We start from the raw sequence: 27,435 nt of genomic DNA on the forward strand, positions 1-27,435 counted from the left end.
GCGCATCTCGCGTAATTCGTATAACCGCTGCCGAATGCAACGCGAGCTAAGGACAAGGTTCCCAACGATATAAGACTTGTCTAAACTTTGAAATAAAGTCTTTCTTTGTACAACTCTTTTCACATGCAACGCTTGTCATTCGACAATTTCTAATTCCCGAAATATACGTTGCGTCTCTGGACCATCCGGGTGTGACACAATATTGCGCTGTTCAGCCAACTCCTTAAGGGTTTGAGAAGAGTTTTCATCCAGCAAACTTTGCAATCCGGAATCTTCAAATTTCTTTTCGACTGACCTGGTCGTTGCTTGACATAAGAGACACAGTCGCCACTTTTTAATCGTCGAAACTGTTCTATACACTGTTGTATTATATATACCATATATGGTATACATACATAGTTTCGGATGGTACAGACTCACCATAAATCTATGTAAGCAATCGGTGAGTTTCACCTTATTTTAAATCGAAGTAGTGTAGAAATACATATCGGAAGAACAACTTATCAAGGTCCATTTGTAACTTGTTCTTTCGAGGCACGTATCTCAACTAAATATAGCGTCTTTGGTTGGAAGTTTATAATACATGGTCATTCTTCAACGTAACAAAAGCAACATCTGTGCGTACTAATGTATATCTAGAAATNGTAACACATGGTCATTCTTCAACGTAACAAAAGCAACATCTGTCCGTACTAATGTATATCTAGAAATACCTAAAACCAAACAGTGCGTTTCAATGCAATCACCTAATATGCAAATTTATTAAGTAGCGAATGAAACTTGACACTTCAAAATGTTTTTGGAAATTTATCTGTACTCACGTTTATATTTCGTGTAACACGTTGCACAATATATCATAAGGATTAATTCCTTGATATCTTGTCGTATGAGAAAATATACATAAGTAGTTATAAAGCATAACTAATGAAAAATAACACAACGTAATGGTAGTTACCTACTCGCACAATGTGGCGCCTATAGCACCAATGGCACTATATTATCATGACGTTTTCCAAAGATATATTCGTAATCACTTTCTATTATTATATATGAATGTATATAGCATTTAATTCTCTATAATTTTCGTTGCAATAAAAATTAAAAATTTGCAATAGTGACGAGTGAAAGGTGAGAGAGGCATGAAAAAAGTTAACATTAAAAAAAACTGAATACATTGTGGCTAAGAGTATAAAATAAAATAAAACTTTTATATGAGATATTGTTCCATATACTTCTTTAAAATATATTTGCTAAAAATAAAAGTATCCGTTTTTTCAAGGTATTGTTTTAAACCTTATACATCGAGATACGCCGCTAAAAAATATGAGGCTTTTACTTTTTGATGTTCTACAATATATCCAAAACTCATCAAAATCGTTGTGATACTGTTCCGACTGTTCTCTTGTCAATGTACATTAATCTTTGTTCCGACAGGCCTCCTACATCGAGAACAGCGGGAAATATGGGATGTGTGCGAGCGGCAATTAACGAAAATCGTCGTTTGAGTTAGAAGATTTGAAAGAGAACCTTAGCATCCAAAAAACTATTGTTTCTTGCATTTTGACTGAAGATCTGGGAACGAGTCGCGTAATTACAAAATTTGTTTCACGAATGCTAACTTCATTCAGGATTCTTTTGACTGAACACGGCATTATTCAACTTTGCCCACTCCCGTAAGTCCAAATAAAACTCCGTGGCATCTCTGATTATTTCCTAAGTTGCAAAATCCGTTGAAGGGCAAAAGTGAAAAGACAAAAAATTTGATGACGTTGAGGAAATAAAACGAAATGCGACAAGGAAACTATAGGTTAACACAAGAAACGATTTCCAGGACTGCTTCTGGAAGTGAGTGGAAAAAGGTCATTACTTCGAAAGGAGGCTATTTCGAATGTGATATTGTTTATATCACTCCGAAGTAGTTCTTTCCTGTGAGGTAAGCAAAAGTCGGATACTTTTGAAACAGACTTCGTATCTAACATTAGTGAGAACATCCAATATTATGACAGAGTGCTCAGTAAACTTTTACATCTAATTACTGTATATTTTAAAACTAAAGAACATGTCAATCAAATACAAGAACTCACTAAATAATTGTAGTAGTATGTACATTCATTAGATTTGTAATCGCTATTAAACTGGGAAATTCACATAAAACTCTAAATTCGGGTCTGAATATCTTATTTTAAAAAAATTTTAAGAAATGTCTATTAATGCATATCTGATGGAAATACAACAATCAAACCATAGTACTTCTATTCAGCAAGCAATCCAGCACAAAAACAAACACCGAATGACACTGGCCAGATCAAATCGTATTTCAAAGTGGCACGTGGTTGCGCGGGAAAATGACTGCCTGCAAAATCACAGGTTTGCGTTAGATCCCTTGTATTGCTGCTTTTTTCGCAAGACTTTTATTAATGAAATAATACTTCTTTAATTGCTTTGAGAATAGAAACGCATTAAAAAATAAATAAATTTTGGAATATTCGAAATTTGTTAATTTTTCCTGCAGTGTGAAGTTATGAGCTTAATAGATAAAAAAGGATATTAGTTGATAACCAACATTTAATTACATAAATATATTTATTAATATCGATTGTGATTTTTCGGGCCAAATATTTATATTCTTACATACGATTTGTGCTTTTGGAATAATCAATATAATTCGTGAAGTATCGCCAATATGCAAGAAATAAATACTTGCTTGAACATTCGATAGAAGTAAGGTAATAACAACCCCACTTGATTCTCTTGTCTTCTTTTGATTTGTATCATATCTAAAACATGGTAGACGCAAAGATAGAAAGTAATATATACAAAAACATAAAAAAATTATGGGATATAAAAACAATAAAGATTATATCTGTTATTTAGCTCTGTACTTCTTATATTCCTTATAATATATTTTTTCCTCTAATTTTCTTATGTTTTTTTGTATATTGTGACGATGCAAATTTTTGCTAGTTATTCAGGCCATATCCTGGCCGAAGATGAGCCAGAAACTCGCGCCTTATCATGAGAGAAGGCGACCGAATTTACTAAGTTGACTTGCGCACCGTTAGTGCACGAGACGCGACCCGCGGCTACTACAGATTTTTTGAGTATGTGAACACCCCATGAGCCAGAACAACGGATGAGAGGAAACAGAAAAGAAACGTAGCTGTCGGGAGGAGCCAAGGACGTACGGAAGTAAGGGCTCGGAAGGAGTGGCTAAAGCGACACTCGGAAGGACGGGGAGATCTTCCCCCGGACGATTGGCGACAGACAGCGGGATGGCCACCTTGCGCTAAGAAAGACGCAAGGGTCCCGCGACCCGATCGCAAAGCGGGAAGAGGAGGATCTCGCGGAAAGCGCGCGCCGTTGAACTACTGTGAAATAGTCGCTGAATGCCGTCCCGGGAGAGAAACAATACAGATAAACAACAACAGATAAACAAGCGTCGAAGTAACAACACCAGACGTGAGGTTCCCATGATACGCGTGATCTAGCCGGGAGAACCAATCGGACGACACATCGATCGGCGTGACAAATCCATGCAACGGCTGCCTCGTGCGCTAAGTGAACCCGGTGCCGGAACCTTACTCGTGCTGTCCATGTCATCCTGCGACGTGGCATCCCAACCTCGTAAGTCCGTGCGACCCAACCTTTAGGGCGCCACCGACCTTCAACGAGTTCCAATTCGCGGTATTCTTATCGCGCCTATGCCGTCGAGAAGCGACGGCAACTAATTCGGAATTACAACGCAACTCTAATACTTATCCTACCTGCGGCTGTACAAAAGCTCGCTTTCTTAACCACTCGCCACCAGAAGGTCGCCTCTCTTCCTCGGAATCTCGTCCCTTTGGTCAGGCAGCTTTTCTCGCTCGCTATCGCGTTCGGACGTGTAGTTTGTTCGCCGTCGGGCCGTACAATGACGAGCAGGGCTCGTCACTTACTGCATGAGGTAGCCGCCGCAAGGATATGTCATGCCGCTTGATGCATCCGATTGGTTCTTCCGGTTAGATCGCGCGCGTTCCGGATGCTTCATGTCTGGTATTGTTATTTCAAAACTTTTGTTTTCTCTCCAGTGCGGCTTTCGGCAACTCTTGGGTTCGCAGTAGTTCAACAGGACTCCCAGGCGCGCTTTCCGCGGGATCCTCCCTTGCCTGCTCTGCNGGTGCGACTTTCGGCAACTCTTGGGTTCGCAGTAGTTCAACAGGGCTCCCAGGCGCGCTTTCCGCGGGATCCTCCCTTGCCTGCTCTGCGACCTGGGTCGCGGAACCTTGCGCTTTTCTTAGCGCAAGGTGGTCAGCCCGCCGTCTGTCGCCCGCCGTCCGTCCGGGAGAAGATCTCCCCGCGTCTTCCCGCGTGTCGCTTTACCCGCTTCTTCCGAACCCTTGCTCTCGTACGTCCTTGGCTCCTCCCAGTACCTCCGATTTCTTTCCGTCTTCTTCTGTCCGGCTTCTTGTGTACTGGCTTATTGTGGGTGATCTCACACTAAAAAAAATATACTAGCCGCGGGGCGCATCTCGTGCACTAACGGTGCGCAGTACACAAAATTAATAAATTCAGTCGCCTTCTCTCATTAGAAAGCGCGAATTTCCGGCTCATCCTCAGCCAGACTACGGCCTGAGTGACGAGCAAAAATTTGTATCGTCATAACATATACAAAAATATTGTATGAAGCGGATATTTTAAAAGCGTGTAACAGGGAGTAGGAAATACCGCGAGCGGTGTCAAAGCGAAGCGAGAAGCAAAACAACTAAAAGCGAATCGTTTTTGTTATCGAGTTTGTTATCGAGCGCTTGAATCGAGCTATGAACGCGAGACAAAGTAGAGTTGGTTGACAACAGACGAACCGAGCAGACGCATACCTGTAATAAGAAATATATTCTTTTCACCATCTGATTCCTCTAAAATATTTAACCGCCCTTTCCATATCCCATCCTTATTAACATCTCACAATTGAGGGCACGTCCGGCATACCGAAAGAAAGTTTGCAAGTTTATTCAAAGTGCGCATTTATTCAGTGAATCAGTGGTGAGGAGACGACGACAAAAACAGTTGCGAGGAGACGACGACGAAGAAGATGGCAAGGAGACGACAACGAGGACGGGTATGAAACGACAACGACGAAAATAATTGTGAAATGTGAGCACCGAAAGCACGGTGAGTTTCCAGAAATACGCGCATATTAACCAGTTTAAGGCGATAATCATGCCGTGACTGGAAGAATATATTATGGCTGAACTGAAAGAGAGAGAGAAGGCTCTTAGGTTAGCGACGACGGGAACAAAAGTCGTGTTTATTGCTCGCATTAAAGAAGCTGACTCTTCGTACGAGACGACAGAAGACGACAGTGGAAAAGATTCTCAGTGCGAGGATAGCCTACATGAACGAGAAGTCGAAATGTACCGACGCGGAAAAGAATTGGCCAAGCCTGAGTTCGAACTCGCCCGACGCGAGATCGCGATGTTACGTGCCAATGAACGCGCAGGCGCAGCCAACCAAGCAAGCGCGATAAACAATATCAACGACAACGCTGTAGCGCTACCGACCGTAAATAAACGAATGAATTTAACGGCGATTGCGGATCTAGTGAACGAATTTGATGGTGTTTTCGGTGATTATGATACGTGGGAGAGTCAGATCAAATCGGTCATAAAAACGACGTATAAACTAGAAGATGATTTTGCGAAAGTTCTAATCGGAAAGAAACTGAAGAAAAAGGCGCTTGAGTGGTTCCATTCGAAGCCGGAACATATCGAGATGACATTCGACACGCTTATTGGAGAGCTGAGGAAGATGTTTCGCCATTGTCAAGGTAAAGTAACATTACGAAAGAAATTCAAAGGGCGTGTGCGAAAGAGAGATGGAACTTTTTGCGAGTACGTCCAAGAGAAAATGATCTTTGGAAATCGTGTGCCAATTGCTGTCGACGAGATGTTGGACTACGCCATAGATAGCATCCCCGATAATACGCTGTGTGACCAGGCACGCATACAACGTTTTGATACGATGGAATCTTTGCTGGAGGCATTCGAGAAAGTGACGATGCAAGATCGACACATAAGCTCGAATCGATCAGACAAACGGATCGATGGCCCAATGACGACGAAGCGAAGCGAGAGGACTGGTGTGAGCGAGAGGAGCGACAATAACGGCGCTGGCAACAACGGAGTAAGGGGACGACGGATGTAAAGCACTGTTACAACTGCGTTGTTCGCGACCACGTGAGCGCAGCGTGCCCGACGAGGAAGCTAGGTACCAAGTGTTTCGAATGTGGGGAGCATAGACATATCGCTTCAAAGTGCTCGAAGAGGGGTAGTGTTGCAAAGGACACTGGCGCTACTACGAAAAATGTTTGCATTGCGAGACAGTCCTCGCGTAGAAGGTATATGAAAGATGTAGTGATAAACGATAAAACTATGACGGCGTTTATCGACACGGGGAGTGACATTTTACTGATGCGCGCGGATGAATATGTAAGTATGGGATCACCACGATTCCGGCCGACTGAAGTTAAATTTTCGGGAATAGGATCCGAAAGTATTGCGGCATTAGGATAATTGGAAGCTAAAATTACGATTGACGGGCATATCTACCCAATTCTTATTTGAGTTGTTTCTGATACGGTGACGCGACAAAAATTATTGCTCCTAATCGATTTCTTAGATACGGTAGAAATTCATGTTAGACAAGGTACGATTGATGTTTGTCCGATTCGCAAGACCGTTGATGATAATCAGCCCGAAATACTTCAAATCGATCTGGAGAGTGAGAAAATAAATAAATTCGATATTTTGTACATTCGAGATGTCAAATCGAAGCGTGCGATAGCGAATTTGATATTAAACTATAAGCCGAATAAGACGGTCAAGACTGAAATCATAATGAAGCTGATTTTGAAAGATGACGAGATAATGTATCAGAAAACAAAGCGCTTCTCGTTATCAGAGAAAATTAGAGTAAACGCTCAGATTGATGAATGGATGAGTCAATCATCCGACACTCTTCTTCAGATTATACGACTCCCGTAGTCCTCGCTAAAAAGAAAGACGGCTCGCACAGACTAATCTTGCACAGATCTGATTCCTCTAAAATATTTAACCGCCCTTTCCACATCCCTCCTTTATTAACATCTTACAATATCTCACCATTTTCAAATGATTAATGCTGTAACAATGTTTCATATTAACATTCCGACTTTTGAACCGCAATCGTCATTAGTGCAACTACTGTTCTGCACTTTTCTTCTCCTTCTTATTTCCCCCGTCAACACGCCTGTTTGACAGATACACATTTACTCAGGTTATAGCTCTCTCACTTTAATGTAGTTTTTTAAATTTATTTATCGGGAGGAGCAGTATATCTGAATAATTATATGGATTGTTGAGGCTATAGGTATTTCAACTGATAGGCATCTCAAATGGCCGCAAAATATTTTACACCAAAAATTGAACATAAAAAAGCTGTCTGCACGATGGGTGCCGTGATTCCTGATTATCGATAAAAACGCATTTAAATGAACGTTTCAATGCAATGTTTGACAATAATTAATCGCAATCAGAAGGATTTTTTATATCGATTCATCAATGTAAAAAAAACTTGGATGTACCACTTCATATCAGAGACCGAACAGCAGTCAAAACAATGGACAACGACAAAAGTGCGCCGAAAAAGACGAAAACTATTATTTTTATCATTTGGGCAGATAATAGCCACTGTTTTATTGAGATTTCCAAGGAATTATCGTGATTGACTACTTGGAAAAGGACAAGACAATAACGGGAACCTATTGTGCGACATTATTGGACCGATGGAAAACGAATNTGTTTCATCAAGATAATACGTTGTCCCACACATCAAACGTCGCAATGACAAATTTGCACGAATTGGGCTTGTCTGCTCATCTACCATATTCCTTGGACTTGAAGACTTCTTCCCCATACGACCTCTGTCCCCTACTGTTTCCGAAATTACAAATTTATTTCCATGGGAAGAAATTTTCGTTGAATGAGGATGTCATGTGACCGTCAATGACTATTTTGTAGAGCTTGACAAAACCTATTTTCAAGATAAAAAAATTGAAAAATTGCTGTATCAGGTGTAGTTTTTAAAAGATATTATATTGAAAAATAAAATAAAATTAGTTTTTTTCCAAAAAACTGTGTTTTACTTGCTTTATTACCAATCTTTTCAAACTATTCTCATATATAAGAGAAAATTAGTTATCATTAATATCTTTCACTCCATTAAACTTTTATGGAAAATCACTTTCTATTGTATGAAAAATCAATCATCTACTACAACTACTACGACTATTACGACTATTTAAAAATTTATTTATTTTTTAATGTCTCTACATTATTAAAACAAGAAGTACTATTTTATTGGAAAAAAGAAAACAAAAACTTTGAATAAGAACGACAATATTAAAGAATCGAAGATAGACCTACGATTTCGTCACTCTACCGCGTTGCCACACGCCACTTCGAGATTTAGTTTTGTTACACTAGTATACGCGCGACATAGAAATTTTTTCGTTTACAACATTTCAATGGTTGGCCATCTAATATTTTATAATTGTACTTAGTGTCCCTCGTCTTACAAACTGTTAAAATGTAATTCATATCTGCGTGTCTTAATTCATGACATCCTCTTATTAAATATAAGATCTGTATTTGAATATTGGCAAATGAGATATTTCTTGGTAATGTCTTAAAAACATATTTGAAATATTTTTTAAACGTGCATGTTGTCTGGCGCATTTATATTAAACATGGCATTCTTTAGCCAATATGTTATTAAAAAAACAGAAAATTTATTTGAATATATACTGTGTTATAATTACATTTTAATTTATATTTGTCCTTACCTTAAAATCGCGAATATGAGAAGAGAGTACGAAGGAAAACTTTTTTCTTTAAAATCTCGCCTCTGTGCATCAATTATTAAAGAAGCTATATGCTGCGCTGAATATGTGCCAACAAGCCACGGAAATCTGTTATGAAGTAAAATGGTGTGTAATCGATTGGAAAGTGATAGAGAAAAGACTAATACGAGTCAACAAATCGATAATGATGTGAACAAATTTCCGAATAAGCATTTCAACTTTAATCTATTTAAGTTCTCATTAATGACGCAATAAAGAACAAACTTATAATCAACATATTTACTACTGACTATTATAACAAATATAAATTTTAAAAATAATATATTAACTATTTTATAATGTGATGCGAATGTGATGTTAGAAAGTACGCTACTGTAATAAAAAATATATACTTATTATATAGAAACTAATTATATATTAAACGGATAAATTATTTTATAAACTTTCTGCTTATCCTTACAAATCGTTCATTATAATGATAGAACAATGAACTTACCTTGGCCTTGCGTTTTTGGCCAAACCGGTAGTAACGATACCTGGCACAATAGTGGTAAATTTTACAGAAGATTTTCCTTTACTATACATGCGCAATTCCTCGCTGACAGACTCCATAAGTGCTGTAAAGTAAAGAACATCTGATACAACGCGATTCAACATTTATATATATCTAAAACTCATCAAACTGAACAATACAGTGCTGAAGATTAGAGATAAATTAACAGGGAACAGTTGTAACATCTTGAATATTTCTAAAACTATAATAGATACGTATGTGTGACTGCGAGACAAAATCAGCCGGATAGATCGGTATTTGTTTGTTAATTCCTTGCTGACTTTCACTGTTCACGAAACGTGCATGTGTACAAAAGTAGGAATTATTTTCTTCATTTTTCAAGTAAATTTCATTGCGTACATAAAATTTGATGATATATTTTTCTTTCTTCATGGCAAAGATATAACATATTATTTTAATAATCACCTACGTTAACGATTTGCATATTTCAATCGATTTTCAACTTCTGGTTATTTCCTAAGTGGAGAAATCCGTTGGAAGGCAAAAGTGTAAAGGCAAAAAATTTAACGATGTTGAGGAAATAAAACGAAATGCGACAAGGTAGCTATTGGCTATCACAAAAAACGACTTCCAGGACTGCTTCCGGAAGTGCGTGAACCGCTGGAAGAAGTCCATTAATTCCAGAAGAGGCTATTTTGAAGGCGATATTGTTCATATCACTCCGGAGTAGCTCTTTCACATGAGATACGCAAAGGTCGGATACTTTTGAAACAGATATCGTATGTGAGATTAGTGGTACATCCATTACTATAACAGAGTGCTAAATAAACATTTGTATCTAATTGTTGTATATTTTAAAACTAAAAGAACATGTCAATAAAATACAAGAGCTCACTGAATAATTATAGTACTAGATGCATCCATCATATTTGTAATCAATTGGGAAACTCACGTGAAACTCTAAATTCGGATCTGAATATCTTATTTAAGAGAAAATTCATGTAATTACTATTAATGCAAATATGATGGAAATACAGCAATCAAAGCGCAGTATTTCTATTCAGCAAGCAATCCAGCACGATAATAAACACCATATGACACTGGCTTGATCAAATCATATCTCTAAGTGGCGCGTGGTTGCGCGGGTAAATGACTGTTTGTAAAATCATAGGTCCGCGTTAGATCCCTTGTATTGCTGCTCTTATCCCAAGTCTTTTATTCAATAAAATTTTTTTTATTGTTTTGAGAGCGGAAAAGAATTAAAAAAATAAATAAATTTTGGAATATTCGAAATTTATTAACTTTTTGTTGTGTGAGTCGAGTCGAAACCAGTAGTGTGGGATGCCCGTCTCAACGCTGTAGAACGGGAGACGGTGATGACGAAGATGAACTTGTCTATTATGTTTTCCGCCTGATACAGTATTTCTAGTGTGACCGACAGTGTGTCGGTACTCGAAAGCTAAGAGTCTAGAGTCGCCTTCTGAGTTCGACCTCATGTTCCTTTTATCCTCTTCCTATGTCTAAATCAGAGGGGATAGTTTTGATGTGTCAGCGTCACATGGGTGTGGACGCTGACCACCTGGATTTTGGTATTGCATTTGCCAGAATCCAGAGCAGCATTTTTGCATGATGACGTTACGTAATTGGAGCAACGTGCGGTCGTAATTTGTTTATGGCAGTCGACACATCTCATGGTTATGCTTACAACATTTTCATGCAGTGTGAAATTACGAGCTTAATGGATATTAATTGATAACCAACTTTCAACTACAAAAATTTATTTATTAACATCGCGTGTGATTTTTTGAAATTAGTATTTATATTCTTACATACGATTTGTGTTTTTGTGTTTGACGTAATCTATATAATTCGTGAAATATCGCCAATATCCAAGAAATAAATACATGCTTGAACATTCTATAGGCGTAAGATAATAACAACCTCACTTGAATCTCTTGTCTTCTTTTGATTTGTATCGTATCTAAAATATGGTAGACGCAAAGGTAGAAAGTAATACATATACAAAATCATTAAAAAATTAGAGGATATAAAAAAACGATAAAGATTTATATCTGTTATTTAGTTTTATATTTCTTATATAACTTATTTTTATATTTTCATCTAATTGTCTTGTTTTTGTGTATACATATATACTGTTTTCTATACTTCGCAAACGTCTAATATGTTTTAGATACAATATAATTCAGAAGAGGGCAAAAAAAATAATCGAGTCAAGCTGATGACCATTATTTTGCGTCAATCGAATGTTCAAGCAATCATTTATTTCATGCTTATAAACGATATTTCGCGAATTATATAGATAATGTCGAAAGCGTCAGTTGTATATAAAGATATGCTACTGGTAACTATTGGTCCCAATAATTCACACTCCATCATAATAAATATATTTATGAGAGTAATTTGAAAAGTTTGGTAAAATTCAATGAGATTGCGCCATAATTCATAAAAAACATGACTGCTGGCAAGTATTATTCTTCAAGTATCTGTCAAAATTTCAGTCAAATGCGACGTGTTAACGTTTGATAGTCATCTAAATCGACTAATTTCGTATTTGCCGTAACAATACAAAAAAAATAAGATCCGTGCCGTCATAAAACATTGTTATTTGAAAAACTTAACTTACTCACTGCCGCGCAGATCAAAGCCAAGTTAAATGAATTTCATAAGGACTCTTCACCAGCGTTCAAAACCGTTTAATTCTTAATAAATGAAATTAACCGTAGCCGTAGGTACTCTGAGGATGTATCGCGCTCCAGACACGTTCAATTTAGACCACTACGAAGAAAATTATTGAAAAAATTCTTGATGCCTTAATGAGAAACCGCCGAGTGCGCGAAATTGTCGCACAGACATATATATAGGTAGAGGGCGCCTCGTTATTGTCGCGTTGAAAACTATATTGAAGGACAAGTATATTGCGTGAATGATATTGTATCTCTCTCGCTTTTTGTTAAGACAGAGGAAAAGACAAGGAGAAGGGTAACGTCATTACAGTGATTGAATATGAAATCTGCAAATTTCCTTTAACCTTTTAGGTACGGCTGAATTCTGCGCAAGGCTATTTCCCTGGACGGCAGAGTCTGACGCGAACTAAGTTTAAAAAAAAATTTTCTTTTTGAAACGATACAGCACTGTCCGTCAGACGTTGCAGTGCTGTATCGTTTCAAAAAAAAAATTTTTGAGTGAGCCACTACAGTGGCGTGTCGTCCTGAAAGATGATATCCGCGGAAGCCATTATAGTGGCGTGTCGTACCTAAAAGGTTAAATTCCACTTTGCATATACAAAAATATCTCACTTTTTTCAAATGTTTAATGCTGTTACAATGTTTTATATTAACACTCTGATTTATGAACCGCAATTGTCATTAGTACAACTGTTCTCCTCTTCTTTTCTCCTTCTTCTCTTCTCTTTTCACAAAATTTTGATATACGAGGGCAGTCCGATAAGTACTTAGCCTACAAAAGAAAAACGAAAATTTTTGAAAAGTGGCGATTTATTTCTCAACATAGTCTTCTTTTAACTCGATACACTTGACCCAGGGATGCTTCAACTTCTTTAACCCATCTGAAAAATACGTTTTCTCGAAGTCTGCAAAGTAGGCCTCCGTGGCGGCGATGACCTCCTCATTCGGCCAAATTGGTCAAATTGGACTACGAGCTGCTGCCCCATCCACCGTATTCTCCAGATTTGGCCCCGTGCGACTTTTTTTTGTTTCCAAACTTGAAACAGTCACTCGCCGGGCAGAAATTTGAGTCGAATGAGGAGATCATCGTCGCCACGGAGACCTTTGCAGACTTCGAGAAAACGTATTTTTCAGATGGGTTAAAGAAGTTGGAACATCGCTGGATCAAGTGTATCGAGCTAAAAGGAGACTATGTTGAGAAATAAATCGCTACTTTTCCAAAATTTTCGTTTTTCTTTCGTAAGCTAAGTACTTATCGGAGCGTCCTCGTATATTTGTGGCGGTCGAAACAACCGGCGATAAAAACAACGGTTGTTCGCACGTGTAATTTGTTTTTTCGTATTTTGTTTCGTGATTAATTTGTTCTTCGGCGTCCCTGAGGACCCCGGACCGTTCACTCTTGGTTGATATCTCAAATGTCGCGGACGCGCTCGCGAATTTTCCTCGCCACCGATTCTCTTCGTGATTTGTACTCGACGCTCCGGACTTGAGTGCGCCCCGTCTCTCGCAAACGCGCGTTAGTGCATCGCGCTCGGGAGTGCGAGTGTCTCTCGTCCGTCGTGCGAAAGCTTTCCGACAGCTTTCGTCGCGATCAACGCCGTCGCGCCCCTTGTGCACGATTTCCGATCCGTGCCTCTCCCCGCGAGGAAGAGAGATCCGCCACGGAGACCTAGCGAGCCGATCTCTTAGCGTTCCGATTTCTTTGTTCAGCTTTGCCCCATTTTGTTTAACGTTGCGTTTTTTAGTTGATGGAATCCCGTTCTTTATTGTGTCGCGTTGCGAGCTTGAAGATTCTTGTAAATACAGTGTTTCTTCGTTTCGTGTGAACAGTTATAAAGACTCCGCATTTATTTGCGCACACCCCAGCACTGCTTCCGCTCACTAACTTTTTCTTAATAGCGGCATTCGCTAAATATTTATAAAAAAAAGAATAGTTGATCTAATCTTCAAAGTAATCCCTCTCATTTTCTATAAATTTCCGCCATCTTTCTGGCAATTGGCGAATTTCATTTTGGAAAAAATGGTTGTTTTGAGTCAATAAATTCAACGAAACTTTTTTTAACCTATTCAACAGATGTATAGTATAAATCAGCCTTGTGATGTTACAGGGATGTAAAGATACATTAATTCGAAGAGACGAGGTCTGAAGAACACGTCGCGCGAAGAAGAATTTTCCAATCCAATTCGGAGATAATCGAAGATATTCCAGTGTTGGTTTTGCTGTGCGGGGCCGCATGTTGTCTTATAGCAAAATCACTTCCCTTTTCTCACTGCCAGTAAAAGGTCTCTTCTTCTCAAGGGCGTTATTCATACGAATTAGTTACTGCTGATAACGCTCAGCGAGCGCAAGCGTAGCATAATATGATAGACTGCACACCGGTCTGCTATGCTAGAGGACCCGGGTTCGACTCCCAGTAGAGACAGAAATATTTTTATTCGCGCGACTTCTTTATGGTGGTCTGGCAAACCACCAAGAGTATTCATGCCATGGAAAGTTCTCTCGAAAAATTTGCCGTTTGGAGCCGACACTTAAACTGTAAGTCTAATGCATGTGTCTATGCATGTGTCTAATCTGCGTACGCAACACATGCATACGTAAGAGAGAAGTAAGCCCAGGTTCTACATGGGCTGTATAGCGTCATTGATGATGATAACGCTCAGCATTGACAGTTTAACGGGGTTTGAGGAATTCAAAGTTAATTACGCTCTTCTGGTTCTACTAGGTACACTGAAAAATTATTTTTGCATGAATGTTTGGTTTTGCAGTGCTGATCAATGTCTCACCTGGATACAGCCCAGATTTCTGCCTCTTCGGATTGTCAAAAATTTTCCAATTTTCATCACAATATTGTGCGAAAAGTCCTTTTTCTTTAATCTAGATAGCAACGACGCGACGTATAATCTTGTTTTTAGAAATGAGTTTATGCGGCACCCAATGGGTCTCCTTCTGGTTCCACCCCAAATTAAGTAAGCAAATTAAGCAAGCATTTGGAAATGCATTGTCAGGTTACTGCAAGTGCATGTGCGAGCTCTGACTGCATGCGACAAGAGATTACTTCCAAAAGTTTTTGGAGTGTTCACCTTAAGGTAAAATTTTACCTTAAGGTTTTTTCTTCAAATTTTTTTGGTTGTCCCGGGCATTCTTCAGCCTGAAGATCCAAATTTCCACTCTTGAATCTTTGGAACCATTTCTTACATGTACTGTAAGAAACACCATCTTCGCCCAAAGCCGAAGAAATAATTTTTTTATTCTCAGCAGTATTTTTTTCAATTTAAATGCGAAAAAGAGGCAGTGCCTCAAATTATGCTTTTCATCACTGTTTTTTGAGGTTATGTTAACAGGATTGCCAACTATTATAATGCCCTTTAAAGCTTAGGCTTAATTCTTTCAAACCACTATATGGCAGGAAGAAATATAAATTTGAGTAGATGTTGCCACTGATTGAATTTTGAGGCCAAGAATTAAATTGCGCACCTAATAGTAATTTTTTCTTAGTTACGTTATAGAATTCAGTATGGAAATTTTGTAGTAAAATTCACTATCTAAACACGTTACTATTTACGTACAAATTCTATTTACGTACATATGATATTTTAATTCTTATAAGATCTTAAATTCAAAATATTACTTTCGTATTCGGTCTAGCTCATTCTATCATTTTGTATGCAAACTAGGATCACGCATGTGATTGCGCTGTTCCTTGTTCGTTGCGAAGGTCGTTTAATAGTTTTTAGAGAAAATATGAAAATAAAATTTTTTATGGAGTAAAATAATTTTTAATTTTAATATAATCTCTCTCAAATTCGATTCACTTTGAACAACGACACTCAAGTTTTTTCATGCTTCCATATAATAGAATTTATCTTTTTTCCAGAATAAGCGTTTACAGCAAGAATTACTTCAGTATTTGAACCAAATCTCTCTCCACCCGATTATTTTTTCAAGTTCAGAAATAGAGAAATTCACAAGGAGCTAAATATGGAGAATTTAATGGATGGTTAACTAATTCAAAGCATAATTCATGTAATTTGGCCGTTGAAACTGCAGACGTACGATCTGTTGCATTGACTCAATGAAAGAGCATCGTTTTTTTTTTGCAATATAGAGATGTTTTTCCTTAATCGTCATTAATCATCATTAAATTGGTTCAATAATAATGCGTAAATATTCTCCTGTGATTGGTTTTTCTTTTTCCAGATAGTCGTTGAGCAATATTCCATGCGCATCCCAAAAAACAGTTTCCGTGACCTATACAGCCGATGGAACTATTTTTATTTTTTGGGCACGTTCATCAAGATAAGTCAATTGTTTTGACCGTTCTTTTATTTCTAGTGTATAATGGTAGATCCATGTTTCATCAACAGTTACAAAACAACGCAAAAAAAACCTTTGGATAACGCTTTGAGAGCCTTTCCAAACAACGCTTTAAAATTATTAATCGATTTCGTTTTCGAATAATTGAGTAAACATTTTGCGAATAGCTTTTTCATACTTAAATTTCCGTGTAATATATAAATTCGTTTGATGCCTGCAATCTTAGCAATCTGACGCTTTTACTTTATGATTTTCTAATACGATATCATGGATTTTTTCATTCATTTATGAATTTGTCATCATTTTGGACGACCTGAACGTTGCTCTGCACGTATGTTTGTACAACTATATTTGAATTCAGCCAGTATTTGTCTGTAACATAATATTGAGCATGTACCGGTGACAAGTATTACATCGTCTGGTACGTAACGTTGGGACAATCTTATTATTTAGATATTATGCCATTACTAGACCAAGAATCAGGAGCCAATTATCGATATTGGGCCAAAACTGCTTTCTTTCTAAAGCCGTATACGCAGCTGTTGCCTTAGATGATTTCGAATTCATCTAGATGAAGATAAGATAAAGATCCGAAAGTTCATCTTAGATGAGATGAAGTTGATATTGCTTTTGATTTAGCTAAATAAAGATAAGATAAGTAGCGAAACTTATCTGGATAATTTTTTACATATTGTTGTTATGAGAAACTTTATACAAATTTATAATAAAAATTACATATACAATAAAATTGCACAACGGTTAAGTAATTCGTTAATGTAGTCGCTCTAAATTTAAGGATTTAACAAAAAAAGACCAATAATCATTGACTACTCACTCACAGTCGACAATATGATACAGACTTAAAGTGAATTGATTAATTAAAACAAATGGTCTATATTTTTAGTTTCACCGCTGAATTCGTGCAATAAGTTAGAGTAAGAAAATTATATTTTGTCTATATCTAATCTCCAATCCCTAGTCTGATACAGACTTAACGCATAGATCTATATTACTTCATTCATTTTATCGAAAAGTGAGTTGAGAATATTGACCATAACATCATTCTAGATCATTTTTAAATGAGAAAATATGTTTTTTATCTAAGATGAAAATGAACATATTTTATATTTCTTCCATCTAGATAAAGATAAAAATGATCTATTTATTCATCTGCAAGATTATTTAGATAATTGTATCTAGATACTGGCAAACAATACGTACATGGGCACAGATAGTAATTATCTAGATAATTTCAAATGGTTACGCGGATGGTATATGTTCAATGTAATATCACATACGACCAAAAGGTCGCAAGTAAGATAAATTGCTCGTACATTTTTATCTTTTCGTAAATTTTTAATTTAACAGATATCTTATAAAATTAGTACTATCGCTGTAANAAAGATAAAAATGATCTATTTATTCATCTGCAAGATTATTTAGATAATTGTATCTAGATACTGGCAAACAATACGTACATGGGCACAGATAGTAATTATCTAGATAATTTCAAATGGTTACGCGGATGGTATATGTTCAATGTAATATCACATACGACCAAAAGGTCGCAAGTAAGATAAATTGCTCGTACATTTTTATCTTTTCGTAAATTTTTAATTTAACAGATATCTTATAAAATTAGTACTATCGCTGTAAATATTTTAGCTTAATGGCAGTCGGATAGCATAATGACAATCGTTTATCATCGATTTCATCGGTAATGAAGATGAATCTGATTACCTCGGATTGCAATTTTTGTAGCGGAGTAAATCGTTCCATGCGGGATGCCATATAACGCTCCCACTGATGAAATTGCCACAATGTGACCGTGATTTCTTTCGATCATATTTGGTAGGAATGTTTTCATCGTCTAAAAATAACGTTCAAACAGTTAGATATTGTTTTTGTCGCACTTTATTTGCCCTTTTTATTTAATATACGCAATTATTTGTGATAAATATAATATAAATATTAGGTGTACAACTTTGCTCTCGCCGTTTTTTTTTTAATTTGATGCTTTATTGTAAAAAAATGGAGATAAAGTTATGACTCAAAGTATTGTCCATCACTGGCCACTACTTTCTCCCATCTTTTGTGCAATGCACGAATCCCGCGTAGAAAAAACTGGTCATTTTTTTAGGTAATCCACGAATCTACCCATTTTCCGACTTCTTCATAAGACTGGAAGTGTTGGTCAGCCAGGCCGTGTGCCATTGATCGGAACAAGTGATAATCCGAAGGTGCGACATCTGGAGAGTACGGCGGGTGGGGTAGGACTTCACATTTCAACGTTTCCAAGTATGTCTTGACCACTTTTGCAACATGGGGTCGAGCATTGTCATGCTGCAAAATCACTTTCTCGTGTCTCTCGGCGTAGTGCGGCCGCTTGTCTTTCAATGCTCGACTCAAACGCATCAATTGAGTTCGATACCGATCGCCTGTGATTGTTTCAGTTGGTTTTAATAGCTCGTAATACACTACGCCGAGCTGATCCCACCAAATACAGAGCATTACCTTGGAGCCATGAATGTTCGGTTTGGCCGTCGATGTGGAAGCATGGCCGGGAACTCCCCATGATTTTCTGCGCTTGGGGTTATTGTAATGAACCCATTTTTCATCTCCAGTCACAATGCGATGCAGAAATCCTTTTCGTCTTTGCCTTTCAAGCAGCTGTTCACAAGCAAACAAACGCCGTTCAACATCTCTTGGCTTCAACTCGTACGGCACCCAATACCCTTGCTTTTGAATCATTCCCATGACTTTGAGGCGCTTCGAAATGGCTTGTTGAGTCACTTCCAATGATTGTGCCAGTTCTTTCTGAGTTTGACACGAGTCTTCATCAAGTAATGCCTCCAATTCAGCATCTTTAAAAATCTTTCCTCTTCCACCGCTATGCCAGTTTCGACGTGAAATCACCGTTCGTGAAGCGTTGAAACCACTCACGACACGTTCTTTTACTAATAGCGATCTCACCATAGATATTTGAAAGCATTTGATAAGCCTCAGCTGCAGATTTCTTCATATTGAAGCAGAAAAGTAAAACCTCCCGCAAATGACGAGAATTCGTCTCGTAAACCGACATCTTCAATCGACGATAACTTTATGGTACAGATACAAATCGACTAATGTAACTATTAGGTTATGTTGACAGATGCCCAAGTTGATTGTATGACGTATATGATCTATTTACTTTGACCACTAAGTTCCACTAAAGCCATCTATAGGGATACGGCGGGAGCAAAGTTGTTCACCTAATATTTTCGCAAATAATAAGATAACATTAATAGCTTTTTTATACATTTTACACATTTTTTCTCTTTCCTTTTCCTTCATTATCAAATACACTTGCCCAATAGTGCGCCATAAGATTAACATCCACGACACGAGAAATTTCATTGATGTCGTAATTTAATAATGTTCGAAGAGGTGCAATACCGGCATTGTTGATTAAAATAGAAACATCTCCAACTTCCTTTTTCACCTTTGCTGCCACTTTGAAGACTTCATTTTTGTCTGATACATCGCATCTATAAGGCCCGAACAAATACTAATTTACTTCCAGAAATGATAACTGTATTGGTACTCACGTAAAAAAATTTTTCAATTATTACGCATTATTTATCAAACTTTATCGGAAAACGTATGAAACAAATTTTGGAAACATACATACCGATAAGCATGTACTAAACTTTTCCCCATTTCTTTGATTTTATTCATTGTCTGCACGTTGGTTTCTTCATTGATATCCCAACATACTACTGTTGCTCCCAAGGACGCATAGCCAATTGCTAATTCTCTCCCAATTCCATGACCTGCACCAGTTATCTGTTACGATATATAATAAAGAGCAAATTATATTTCTTATATCAAGGCTAAAGAGATTGTATCACATTCTCTTCGAGAAATTTTGCAACACATGCCGTAATCAATAGGGATATGTGTCTTCGGAGATCTATTGAAAAATAAAATTCTGTTACTGAATATAGGATGTGTTGCAAAATCAATAAGATATAAATGTTGGAACTTTATATTTTCTAACTGCTCAATCGAGCTTTCAAAGGAATTCCATACTTGACAATATTACCTACAGAACACTGATATTTTTGCAAAATTTATGTTTTATTAGTTGCGCAGAATTATAAATGTTTTCAAACAATAAAAATACGCGTGTAAATAAATTAAAATATTATTCAGTATGTGATGAAAACGATGAAAAATTTCAAAGTAATATCTCCAGCTATCAGTTGGCATAAATATTTACCTGATATACGGGGTGGATCAAATATAAAAGAGCCTTTTGCAAAAAAAACACATAATTTTCAAAATCAATTCTAATTTACATTTTTTTATTTTTCTACATAGTCCCCCATCTTATCTATACACTTCCTCTAACGGTCTGGTAACTTTTTAACCCCGGTAACATAAAAAGTTCGCGGACGTGTATCAAACCAATTGCATACGAACTGCTGCACCTCCTCGTTCGTTGTGAAGCGCTGTCCACCAAGGGCTTCTTTGAGTGGCCAAAACATATGGAAGTCGCATAGTGACAGGTCCGCGCTGTATGGTGGATGTTCTAGGACAGAAGCAATACACTTCTGATCGGAATACCGCGCCTTTTTGAACGATGGGCAGCTCGAACTGTTCCTGAGAGATTTCAAGAACAGTTAAGTGCTGATCGCTTTCAATGAGTTCTCGAACAGCCTCGGTGTTCTGTGCTATTATGCTGGTGCGGGCACGGCACGGGTAGGCAATGTTTTCAACACGCTACTTTCTTAAATTCGTTACACCACTGCTTCACCCGAGCCCATGAAAGGGTTATTTCCCCGAACTGTGGGAGTAAACTTCGCCTAATTTCAGCAGCATTTACATTTTCGTTAACGAGAAACTTAATAATAACACGTTGTACATCTGCGGGCTGTACCTCTTTTTCGCTCATCGTGATTGCTGCTGAGAGTAAGAAGCACGTGGCGCGTCAACGTTATTAATGCTTTTCACATGACCCCCCTCCTGTTTAAAACGTTATAGACCCGTCACGGAGCCGATGGGCGCACAATTTATAAAAGTTCGTTTATATTTGATCCACCTTCGTAGAAATTCTACATCTTGTACGTATCATGTGTCAATGTTACAAAAAAGAAAATTTCAAGATATTATTTTTATATTTTTTTAGTACTATTTAGAGGCCCAAAAGGATATGAAAAGTTTATAGAAAAATAATTATATATCTTGGTTAGATTTCCTATTAGATATGGAAAAACAGAATATAACACATTTATTATACTTAAATTTATATTATAGTCACTTTACGTAAAATAAATATCTATAAAAATAAAAAATAAATAGCATAATCATATCAGTGTTCGTGTGACATAACATTTCGAAGATCACTTCTACGCTATCGACACTTATCAAATTCGTCAACAGTTATAACATCCTTTAAAAGTTCCTTTAAAAGCCAATATCATGCATTAAAAGCCAATATCATGCATTATGAATATGGATTAAATTAGGATTGCGAACTGCGAACCGTTGACCGACTAATTAGGTATAAAACTGTTTTCAATTAAATTGACCAAGAAGTCTTTTCGTTTCTTAAGGAAAGTTTAAAGACGTTTATTTGCAAACTCAAAACTTTATTAATATATTAACTGTTTACTTCAAATATTTTCTTTTATCTTTTGGGGAACTTCATCATTCCGTCCTCGAAGAATTTATCTATTGGATTATAACAAAAGTTCGTGGCGTTTTGTAAATGAAATTCGAAGACGATGTTTGTAAATATTTCTACGTAGAACTATTCAACTAAATATATGTCATTCTATTCCACTATCCCACTTTCTGTGGTTCACCCGTGAGTTTAACCTTACACCTTATTTATTGTTCTACTCTAGCGCATTATTTTTTGCCTCTATTCGCCCTTTGCGGGTCGCTCTTTTTGCAGATCTCGGCCTAGCTATTTGTTGGTCTTATTTGTAATAAAAGTGAGCCCTTTTTGCTGTATACAGTTTTGAAATCAAGGTTTGGTTTAGGCATTATTTCTTTAGAATATCATTGTAGTCAGCTGACCCGTGCGTAGGCTGCAAGGTCTGCGCAGCCATATGAGGTGCTGGTGGTGCTGGCGTAGCGGCAGTTTACACGCTTATCAACATTATGTCCGACGCGTCAAATATAAATCAATTTGGTCACGTGAAACTCACACAAACAACCTTTATAACGGCGTTAAACTACGTTCCGAAGATACAGACGTAAATATAAACGCAAACGTTGCAACAATATAATCAAAATAACCAACAGAACAAAAATCATGAGCGAGGACAAAACTGACAAAAGGTGGAGTATAAAAAAGAATGAGAAGTAATCCCGAAAATATTGTTATCAAGAAACGTCAAACTTCTATTAACGATTATTTGTTAAAAAATCCAGTTGAAACCAGCAACAGTTATGAAAAATTAAATGATGAAACAGCTACAGATATAGAAAAATAAATAGACATCAATTTAAATAAATATATAACAAAAACTTCTTTTCGTAGAAGGATTTGGAACATAATTCCATTAAAACAATTGCTCAATGAGATCGCAATAAACCAGTTTACAATAAAAATACTAAGAAACAACCAAGTTAAAATATAACCGTTTTTCACATAAAAATATCTGCCTATAACGGAACCACTACAAAATGAATGGTACACAAGGTTTCACGTATCAAAATAAAAATGAAAAAAAAGTCAAATTTTTTTTGTGTTCCTAGATGGCATCTGCAATCAGCATCAACTAGGCAAACTAAGAATTTTTGTTGTTAGAAAATTGACTTGTTAGGTGGAACAATCCCACGATCATCATCCCATTATGTACCCAACTATCAGTTTGAGAGTTCCAGTATTTGATATTTTTTTAACTTTTGATTCGTCTATTGTCATCATATAGGATTTTTGCTAATTGATGTGGATGGTTAATCAGTTTTTGATACTATTTTGAGCTTATTGTTTTAATTTTTCTCTGATTGTGGGCATCTGCATGTACACGTGCACCTCAGTATTTTTGATGAAACAAGGAGCTTGTGTGATTAGTTTTAGTATTCTATTCTGGTATCATTGCAAAATCTCTATGTTCGAATTACTAGCTATGCCCCACAGTTACATTCCGTAGGTCCACATTCAGATTTAAGACAGATTTAAGTATAATTTTATAGAATAATAATTTGTTCTCATGACTAAGTTTGGATCTCTGCCAAGTAGAAATATTAGTGATTGTGTTTTATTAGCTAATTTGTTGTGTTTGGAACGAATATGTTCTCTCCGTGTCTATCTGCGATCAAGGTGCATGCCTAGGTATTTCACTATTTTGGTAGATAATAGAGTTTTATTATTAATTGAGACTGTAAGGCAGCTTTTCTGGTTTAGAGTAAAGGTGATATGATTTGATTTCTGGACACATATTTGGATTCTCCAGTCCTGTAACCACTGTTGAAGCTTTAACATATGCATCTGTATGTCTCTGGATACTATTTTTGGTCTCGGTTATTGGATAGTACTGCTGTGTTATCAGCAAATGTAGCCGTGGTCACTCCGTTTGACGACGGTATGTTAGACGTAAATATCGTATCGTAAAATAGGGCCCAGGATCGAGCCTTGTGAAACTCTTGCATTTATTGTGAAGAATTCAGTATACTTGTCGTTTTCCTTGACTTTGAACATTTTCCCCTTGAGATATGATTTTAAGAGCAGATAGAAGTTATGAGGAAGTTTATTCTTGATTTTATACAACAGTCCATCGTGCCACACTATCGAATGCCTGCTATATATCCAAGAACATTGCGGAGCAATATTCTTTCCGTTCAATGGCTTGCCTTACATTATCTATTACTTTATGCACCTGTTTGATTGTCGAATGGTTTTTGCGGAAGCCAAATTGATGATGCGGAATGACGTCGATTTTTAAAACTATTGGATTTAATTAGTCAGGAAATAGTTTTTCGAACAGTTTTGACAAGACTTTTTGCAAACTAATTAGCCGAAAACATGAGTAACATTTCGAGAGTTGGCCTCTCTTAGGAATCGCTATAATCTGGGATATTTTCCAGATATCTAGAAAGCATGAAGTACGAATGATCCCATTAAAGAAAGATGTAAGAAAAATTATGATTTTTGTCGGTAGTAATTTTAAGATTTCGGAAGTTATAATATTAAATCCGGGTGCTTTTTTTAAGGTAGTTCCTTGATCATTGCTTGGATCTCTCCTGAGTTGATTGGCCTCAGGGGTAGATCCATTTGCATATCACTGTTTAGAAATTCCCTGACTTTCGCTATGTGGGAAGTAAAAGCTTCCTGGAGAAATTTTGCAAAAACCTCTACTTTCTCGGCGTCACTGCGAGCCCATTTGTTGTCATTTATTCTCAGAGGCACTTTGGCCGTAATTGGTAATCCAATATTTTTTACCGCCTTCCACAGTGAATATTCATTGTTGCTGGTAGGGTTTAATGATTCTGTTTTACTAGTTAAAGAATCATTGTCTATTTGATTTAGCAGGGATCCAAGTCCCATTGCTGCTTTGTTTACTGCATGTGTAGCTTCCGGTTATCTATCTTTTAGATAAATCGAAAACTTTCATTCATCTAGCGGTTATCATATCATATTCATCTATTAGCTATAGCTAGAACTGTCGATAACTCTAATGTCTAAACCAAGGTTAATGTTTTAGTTTTACCATCTGTCAATAAAATTCAGTATATGAAGGTATACGTTCTCATTAATAACATTTCTCACTGCATCAAAAATGTCGAAATTTGAGTCAAATAAGCGTCATTTGCGCGGTGTCCTTCTTTTGTTTTAAATGGAAGAAAACTGTAGCTGAAACTCATCGACATCTTGCAAAAGTTTATGGTGATAGTGCTCCTTCCAATAAAATATGCAGAGAATGGTTTCGACGTTTTAAAAGTAGTGATTTTGATATGGAGAGCAAGGAGCATTCTGGACGGCCAAGATCATTCAAAGACGAACAATTGCAGGCATTGGTAAATAAAAACTCATATCAAACGCAAAAACAACTTGCGGAAGCATAAAATTCTGCTCAATCTGTCATTTCCGATTGTTTAAAAGCCTCGGGAAAGGTCTGGCTATCAAGCATATCAATTTTTGCTGTTTGTTTGTGAAGCGAAACCTCTATCGCGTTCTGGTAAGATCTATCTCCTTTTAGAGTTTTAGCATATGTACGCGTGTTGTGGGGTAGACTTTGTGACCGAGGCGTACTATTCATTTCTCCTTTTGCCCCTATGATCTGAATAATTTCTTTATTGCTTCGCTTTATTTTGCGATTGTGGTTTGTATTATTAGTACATTTGCGACGGATGACGCGAATATGCGTAATGGACATCTTCATACATCTGTCTGAATATATTGGGTGTACAAGTATGACTTTACAGATTGTCAATAGATGGCGAAATTACTGGCATTATGTTTAAGTAGGCAATACATGTACTTCAATGGTGTGTACGCACCTTTAAAACATAGTACATGTTATTTGACTGAAGTGTTAAAAATTTTATTTTTGTCAGACTGTAAATGTCGAATTTTGTATCAGAAAAACTCCATTTGAGGGAAGTTATACTTCACTACGTTTTCTAAAACAAAGTGGAACTAAAAGTCATCGTTTGCCTGTGGAAGCTTTCAAAGAATATGCTCCATCGGTAAGCACGTGTGAAAAGTAGTTTAAACAATTCATAAGAAATGTTTTTGATTTGGATCATAAAAATCATGGGAAGCCACTGATAAAATTTGAAGATATATAATTAGAAGCATTACATGACGAAGATGTATGTCAAACAGAAAACAGTTTTATTTAATTATATTTTTTTTAGAAAAAAGTAATGAAGTAAAACTTCCTTCAATTGGAGTTTCTCCGGTACAATATTCGACATTTTCATTGCGATAAAAATAATAGTTATTTACACATATGTAAAATGACATGTACTACGTTTTAAAGCTGCGTACACACCTTTGGCATTGATGCACAACATCTATCGCAGCAAAATTATGTTGTGTATCTGGTGGGATATGAAGGATGTGGTGTATTATGAGCTATTGCAACCGTCTGAAACTATCACTGGTGAGCGGTACCGTTTACAGTTAAAACGTTTGTACCAAGCTCTGAAGGAAAAACGACTGGAATAGAAGAGTGTAGACATGATAAGACAATTTTACAGCATGACAACATCAGACCACATGTGCATGGACCCATCAAGAATTATCTAAAAACACTGAACTGAGAGATTCTGCCTCATCCGTCGTATTCACCAGACATTACTCCCTCGTATTACTATTTGTTCCGGTCCATAACGTCGGTCTTTCTGGAGAGCGATTCCGTTCTTATAAAAAAATTAAAAACTGGCATGATAACTGAATCGCTTCAGAACAATCAGACGTCTACCAACGTGATTCGTTTATTACCTGAAAGAAGGGCCAATGTTGTGGTTTCAGATGGAGCACACTTCGAATAAAATAAAAATAAATTTTATATTTCAAATCAATCGGTTTTTTTTATAAAAAAATCTGTAAAGTCATACTTGTATACTCAATAAATTTATAAGACATTATTAGTGGCTCAATTTTCGTTAGAAATGACAAGTTAGATTTTCCACGAATTGAAAAAATTGGTTATTGGTTTATCTTTCTGTTATAATCAACAATGAGTGATAACGAGACAGAGTCTCTCTTCTCACTCTATTCTCATTCTACTGTCGCTCCACTCATGTTGACAACTGACTCTCGTCTAGATATGATTCGGCAGGCTCGCTTTCAGACAAATGACACGCGCTCACCTCTCTCTTTCTCTCTCCCTTCTTCACATAAGACCACCATAAACGGTCATTCACCCATCGTTCCTGCATCAATCTATATCCTCATGGACGAACCAACACATGGTTATAACCGTAAAGGGGCAGTGTGAAATATTCATTAGATAAAGAGTAATAGCAAATTTTTTCTAGTGTTACCCTAGTGAAACGATAGACGCAAAACTACTAGTGGGTG

The 27,435-nt window shown here is 36.9% G+C and overlaps 1 protein-coding gene across 2 annotated transcripts; it reads right to left on the reverse strand.

The window, feature by feature from the left end:
• Positions 1–7,836: 7,836 nt before the first annotated feature.
• On the reverse strand, positions 7,837–20,231 carry LOC106743574 (short-chain dehydrogenase/reductase family 16C member 6-like). 2 transcript variants are annotated; one of them, XM_014617541.1, is made up of 6 exons: positions 20,080–20,231; positions 19,759–19,936; positions 18,150–18,279; positions 9,372–9,492; positions 8,858–8,983; positions 7,837–7,946 (listed from the first exon to the last, which is right to left on the reverse strand). In XM_014617541.1, the coding sequence occupies exons 1-6, from the start codon at positions 20,124–20,126 to the stop codon at positions 7,889–7,891; spliced, it is 660 nt and encodes a 219-aa protein (XP_014473027.1). In that variant the 5' UTR covers positions 20,127–20,231; the 3' UTR covers positions 7,837–7,888. The 2 variants fall into 2 exon arrangements, with proteins under 2 accessions (XP_014473027.1, XP_014473028.1); XM_014617542.1 differs by lacking the exon at positions 7,837–7,946 and adding an exon at positions 7,953–8,046.
• Positions 20,232–27,435: the final 7,204 nt, after the last annotated feature.

This window comes from Dinoponera quadriceps, unplaced genomic scaffold (assembly GCF_001313825.1).
Source record: "Dinoponera quadriceps isolate SergipeBrazil2010 unplaced genomic scaffold, ASM131382v1 scaffold1157, whole genome shotgun sequence".
NCBI classification, from domain to species: domain Eukaryota; kingdom Metazoa; phylum Arthropoda; class Insecta; order Hymenoptera; family Formicidae; genus Dinoponera; species Dinoponera quadriceps.

Coding starts and splice junctions, on each gene's coding strand:
- LOC106743574 (XM_014617541.1), bottom strand. CDS start 20,126: ATGAATAAAATCAAAGAAATGGGGAAAAGTTTAGTACATGCTTATCG. Junction 19,937..20,079: donor AGTTTAGTACATGCTTATCG/GTATGTATGTTT, acceptor CGGGCCTTATAG/ATGCGATGTATCAGACAAAA. Junction 7,947..8,857: donor CTCATATTCGCGATTTTAAG/GTAAGGACAAAT, acceptor TTTCGGAAACAG/TAGGGGACAGAGGTCGTATG.